Here is a 6,552-nt window from a genome sequence, read left to right on the forward strand (position 1 = left end):
GGAACATTAGTCTGGTATAGGTACCTATTTTTTTATTTGGCGGTAAATTGAGAAACACAAATTTTTTTGCTCGACCCATTTATGAACCGGTAAATGATAGAAATAGCGTATATTTGAGCATTAAATTTTTTATCATAAAACAATTAGTTGAATTTTTAATAATCAGGACCTCGAAATTTCCCACCTCCATGATTTTGACCTCTACGTGGTACTTCATTGAAAAAAATCTACTTTATTATCAACAAAAATGGCTTTTGAGAACTGCATATTAAAGTTTAGAATATTTTTATTTATTTCTAGATTTTACCAATTTGTTTAAATTGAGTTTTCTCATTTGTTTAGATAATGATGTATAATGAATCAGTTTTCTTGTTGTTTCAATTAAGTGCTAAAGTTATATTATTTATGAATTTGCACATATTTAAATTAAATTTTTAAATAAAATAACACTTATTTATTTCAATAATTTTTACAACCCTTAGGGCCAATTTTTCAATAGTCAGATAAACCTCAGATAGAGCTCATTCCTAGGAATAAAAGTTTTTTTTGTATTGACTTTTATTCTTCTGATAGTCTAACTGACGATTGAAAAATCAGGGCTATGTTTTTTTTTCTAATTATCCGTAGAATAATTAGTAATCTATGATTGAATTTCTAAATCACAAGCTTATTATGAAACAATTAAGGTTCTAAAATAGATCTACTCTTCTAATATACTTTACCTATAGTACCAAAGTTTGATTTTGAAAATGTTGGCAAGAGTTCACTTCTTTTTTCTTCTTTTTCTAGTGTTTTTATTTAGCTCTTTTGCCGCTGTAAGCATTATTATATTCTTCCAACAATCTTAATTTAAATATATATTTTTTTTTTCAATTTCAGAATGTCAACTTAATTTTTGATGAAATAAAATGCAGTATCGACAATATTGACTACATTGAAAAATCATTTTGCTATGTTGACAAATCAGTAGAAATTCCATTAATTAATGTTGACATTCAAATGAAAAAAGAAGTTCAAGAACTTCGAATTAATTTCTCTGCTTATGGTTTAAATGGCAATAAAATAGTATTCACAGGTTTCAAAGCTGATGCAATTAATTATTGTGATTTGAAAAAAGAATCAATTATTATTGCACCTATTTTCAATTTGTTCATCGATTCACTTAGCAAATCTGGAAAACTTCCAAAAGGTTGTCCTATTGCAGCTGTAAGTCGTTTATATAGTGTTTTATTATTTTTTTTTTTTTTTTCAAAAACAGTTTTTTTTTTTTCAATTTACAACAGAATTTTCACTACTTATACCAAAATTTGTCTGTAAATACTGATTTTTTACCATCTTTTATGCGGAAAATGGGATTTAAAGTTACGCTTGTATATTACAGTAGAAAAACACGATACTATAGCATAACTATGTTGGGTAGAGTAAATCCTGCAAAAATGAAGAATAAAGGACGAAAGCACTCTTAAATGTAAATGTGCATAAGAGAAAAAAAGTGCTATTGTTTTTTAAATGCGATAGTTTTGTTTTTTTTTTTTTTCTATAAGAGAAACGAAAAATTCAAAAGAGGGTAAAAGATATAGAACATTTTATGAAGAAATGCACTACAGTTGCTCTTTGAATTAAAATAATTATAACTAATTAATTTTACTGATTATAATATACATTCAAAAAGAATATTGGTGGTTTTGTTAAACTAAACAAAATGGCTCATTAATTTCCTTGCTTTTTCGCACTTCTAATGTTAATAGTTGCTTGGAATATTAAAGCTTTTTAAATATTCATATAAGAATAATCTATTTAAGAAATTTAAAAATAAAAAACTTTATATTTAGCTTTTTGGATAGCTGGATTATTTTTATAATTATTATTTGATCTTTTGTTATACTTCTTTAAATCCAAAAAAACGGTTTTTATTATATTTTTGTATTATCTATATATTACGAGGACCTTTTTTTTATTTAGAATAATTATTGATTTAATGCCTCTAAATATTTTTGATTTTGATGATAAGGCAAAAAGGTCCTCGAAATATATAGATTGTACAAAAATATAAAAAAATGCTTTTTATTGGATTTAAAGAAGTAAAACAAAAGGTAAAATAATTAAAAATCAATATAAAATTTGGTATAAAGTTTAACAAAAAAGATTTAGAAACAACATTTTGAAAATTGTTAGATCCGCTTTTTAAAAAAATTGTTTTTTTTTTTTAACATACAATTTTAAAAAAATTCTTAAAGAAACTTTGTATGCCATTCAAAAGATCATATTAATCGACACATAAAAACAAAATTTGAATAAAATTCATTTCAAAAAATTGATTTTTGAAATTGAACTTTTTTTGAAAAATTTTCACTAAAATCGGTCGTGTCGCTTAGGAGAAAGTCAAACATAAAAAAAAGGGTTCTATTGCAAGTACAGTTAATAAGGATCAAACAAATATTTTTTAAAATCAAAAGTTTGACTATTTTGCTACATTACATATATTTTTTTTTTAATCAAAATCGTAAGAGGCATTTTTGAAAAAAAAACAACCATTTCCATTTGGGTCGTATAGCAAGTAGAAGTACGGTTAATTTTGGTCCTAAAAAAAATTTCAATTTTCCCTCTGGGGAATCAACAAATAACACTTAACAAGTTTAAAGAAATCGCTGTTGTAGTTTAGACTGTGGCTCGAGTTAGAGACAGACGCAGACACACAGAATGGCGAGACACACTTTTTTGGCACTCTGCCCCATGTCATACCTCGTTGTTATCTCGAGTTCGATTTTATTTACGAAATCTTAACTACATTATAATAGTCATCTAAACTACATATGGGGCAGACCTATATCGCAAGTAAAAAGCTTGAAGAAAAACTAAACTCACAATCTGAACCAAAACCAATCAAACTGTGCTTCTTTTTTTTTTTATTCATGTGCAAAACAAAAAATACTCTTTTTTGTAAAAAAAAAAAACAAAATTTTCCAAAAATTACCAAATCCCTTACAATAAGATTTTATATGATATTTTTTTTTAAATTTTCAGAATAACTATACTGAATTTCTGGCATCGAAAAATGCTATAATGTCATAATGTAAATGCTTCCGTAATTTTAATTTTTTTTTTTTATTTAAAGAATTATTTTTAGGAAATTTCCTAAACGGGGGTTGCTGCTACCCACTTCTCTCCATACGATTGCTTTTCTTGCTTTTACCAAACAAACACGCTCTAGTTCTTTCTCGCATCTTATAAAAATCACTCTGAACGGGCTATTAGCTAATGAGTCACTGTGGTGTATACGTAACATTTTCTTTCACTAAAAAAATAAAAGATTAAGGGCCAGTTTGTTCACACACGATTATATTTTAATCAAGGAATAATATGAAAGGAAGAGTGCCCTAAATATAAATTGGCAAAAAACAATTTTATTTATCTAAGATTGAAAATCATTTAATACGAAACTGTATGAAAATGTCCAGTACTTGTATTAGCATTCATTTTAGCGAACAAAAATTGCAACATTTTCAAATATTATTTATTAAACAAAATACCTTTTTCAGTTGTTTTTTTTTTTGTCTCATATTGCATTCAAAGAACAATTAAATATATTTACTTTTTAACACTCAAATATTTAAGAGCTTTTGCGGCCTTTATTCTTTATTTTGGTAGGATTTACTTTTCCCATAGTCGATATGCTTAAGAATCGTGTTTTTCTATTATAATAAACAAGAGAAGTTTTAAAACCCAATTTCCGTATATTAGCTGGTAACAAATCAGTATTAACAGACATATTATAGTATCTGTAATGATAGTCCTGTTGAAAAAACAAAAAAAAACATTTTCATCTTTGACAAAATAAACAATCATTTATGATAAACTTACTGCTGGAATCGGACAACCTTTTGGAAGTTTTCCAGATTTTTCAAGCGAATCAAATAGTACTTTAAAAAGAGGTGCAACAATAATTGAATCTTGTTTTAATGTACAATAATTAACTCCATCAGCTTTGAATGCTGTTAATACACTTTTATCAGCTTTTATAACATAAATAGCAAAATCAAAACGCATTTCTTGAACTTCTTTTTTCATTTGAATGTCAGCATTCATGAATTCTCCAGTTTTGTCAATATAACAATATGATTTTTCAATGTAGTCAATATTGTCGATACTGCATTTTATTTCATCAAAAACTATGATGAAATTACTCTGAAATGTAATGAAATGCAATGAATAATTGAAATCCTTGTTCTGAATCATAAACTTACTGCTTCAAAAGGACTGAATAAAAATACTAAAACTAAAAGCGAATAAAAATGAGTTCTTGTTAACATTTTCACAACCAAACTGAATGTAAGAAGCTCATTATAAGAATGATCTTTTTTAGTAGCTTTTGATGGTTTCATAATGAGCTTATGATTTGGAGATTCAATCATGAATTGAATTGTAGATCTTATCATACTTCAGGGCTTACTCAATCTAGTGGTAATTAGTGAAAGACTAAATAATTTTTTTTTGTAATCAATTTAAAAAGAACAAACTTTAGCATCCCTGTTTGGATGAACAATATTTAAAAAAGATTGTATAATTTAGAAAACAACTGGCCAAAAAACATGAAATGACTGACATCACGTATACCTATAGATTAGATTCATGTTTTTGCGTTAAGTAATCGAAATAGTTGTTCGAAGAAGTACTTTTGAATGCCTGTACAAAGTAAGTACAAATATTACGCATACACCATAGATACCCTGTCCATTATTGTGTTATAATATACATATCTTTGAAAATTCTTTTTCTGTAGTTATAGCCAGAAAATGTTGATGTAAAACCATAGTAAGCGTATTTCAACGCAAAAAAAAGACATTGAAAATTTTGATGAAAATTGATTGCGTTAAAAATATTGTAGCTCTTTTTGTGGATGTTTTATAGACATTGTCGATATAAATATTTTAAGCTGAAACAATATGGTTTCAGATGATATAAAATTTATTATAAGTTGTCATAAAAAAATGGATTTAATGGTATTGGAAGAAAAAAATTTGTTTTTGCTTTTTTCATGAAAAATTATTGTTTTGAATAAATTATTTTTATACTTTTTGCGCATTGTAAAAATTTAAGAAATAAATATTCTTTAGGGAAATTTGGTAGCTTTTTAAATGTGTTTAAAAAAAAATAAAAATAATTTATTAAGGTTTGACTTCTACCACGTATGAATTACACACATGATTTTCTTCTTCTTTTTTTCACTATAAATCTGGATATAAAAAAAATCAGTTTTTAGACCCTCAACAATTCGACAGTCTTAAGATTTTTCCTTTTTTTTTTGAAAGAACACCTTTGAAGCATTGTATAAAACAAGTGATTTGAGTAAAAACCTAGAATTTCAAAAATACTGAAATTGTTTTAAGCTAATTTTTTTTTGTCAAAAGAAAAACTTTTGTCCACGTATTATACCTTTCTCTGTTTACTTAGATTAGAGCGGTTAATATATTAGTTAAAAATAAAACAGAGTTTCAAGAAGTTAAAATAAATCGGTGATGTCCGACGTAGCATCGGCCTTTCGTCTAGGTGTTCATCTGTTTTTATTTCCACAGCCTATAAATGTTTTTGTAACTCGCATGTCATTTTTTTTTTTACCTTGAGGCCTTCTTATATGACAAATTACATCCAAACTTGTTTAAAAATTTTTATATGAAAAAACCTTATTTGATCTTAGGCCAACAAAAAATCGTAAAATAAAAAGTTCGAAATATTTACTATATGACATTTATATTTATTTCTCTGCGCTTTTGACTATTAGGTCTTGATAAATGTAGCAAATGATAGTGAAAAAATAAATGTTTAAGGTTGTAGACGATGATGAGTTCTTGATTTTAATACAATAAAATAATATTACAAACATATTTTGAAAGTTTGTAAAACATTTATCTTTCTGCAAACAAATTTGTTCATTTTTAAAATATTTTTTGGTCTTGTTTTACGTTTAGTTATAAAACTATTAGGTAAATCTGCAGTAAATAGTTTTTTTTTTATATCGAAAAAGTTTATAAATAAAACACATTACCTTCAAACAATATCTATATAAAGTATAATTATATTTAATATCTATTTTTATTTTTAATATAATATTTATCATTTTCTTCCATTTTATTTTAACAATAATAGTTTTTATTTCTTTTATTATTTATAAATTTTTAATATTCTTTGTTTATCGTTTTTTTGTATTAATTAAGTAAAAATAATTTAACATGAGTTGATTGTTGTTTTTGTTTTATTATTTTTTTTTTTTTATAATTTACTCATTAATATTTTCTTATAGTAAAATAAAAAAACATTTTTTTTTATGAAGAACTAAAATTGCATTCGATGAAAGTATTTATCGCATATTTTTCATATTTTGATTTCAATTGCTTGCTTTTTTATTATAGGCACTGTTTTACAAAATATGTTTTTTTTTTAAGTTAAATTTCATAAAGTTTGCTATATAATATTTTTTTTTTTAATTAATAATTTAATTTTTTGTATGTAAATTTGTCTAAATAATATTTTTATTTATTAAATGTGTGTGTATTC

The 6,552-nt window shown here is 25.0% G+C and overlaps 1 protein-coding gene across 1 annotated transcript; it reads right to left on the reverse strand.

Moving 5' to 3' along the window:
* Positions 1–3,610: 3,610 nt before the first annotated feature.
* On the reverse strand, positions 3,611–4,898 carry LOC129919328 (uncharacterized). The gene is made up of 2 exons (XM_056000186.1): positions 3,862–4,898; positions 3,611–3,793 (listed from the first exon to the last, which is right to left on the reverse strand). The coding sequence occupies exons 1-2, from the start codon at positions 4,234–4,236 to the stop codon at positions 3,611–3,613; spliced, it is 558 nt and encodes a 185-aa protein (XP_055856161.1). The 5' UTR covers positions 4,237–4,898.
* Between the last annotated feature and the right edge of the window lie 1,654 nt (positions 4,899–6,552).

Source organism: Episyrphus balteatus, chromosome 4 (assembly GCF_945859705.1).
Source record: "Episyrphus balteatus chromosome 4, idEpiBalt1.1, whole genome shotgun sequence".
In the NCBI taxonomy this organism is placed as follows: domain Eukaryota; kingdom Metazoa; phylum Arthropoda; class Insecta; order Diptera; family Syrphidae; genus Episyrphus; species Episyrphus balteatus.

What these genes read in the sequence shown, in the direction of transcription:
- LOC129919328 (XM_056000186.1), bottom strand. Translation starts at nt 4,236, where the DNA reads ATGATTCAGAACAAGGATTTCAATTATTCATTGCATTTCATTACATTT. An exon ending in AAGGTTGTCCGATTCCAGCA is followed by an intron (nt 3,794 to 3,861) that starts GTAAGTTTATCA and finishes TTTTTTCAACAG; the next exon opens with GACTATCATTACAGATACTA.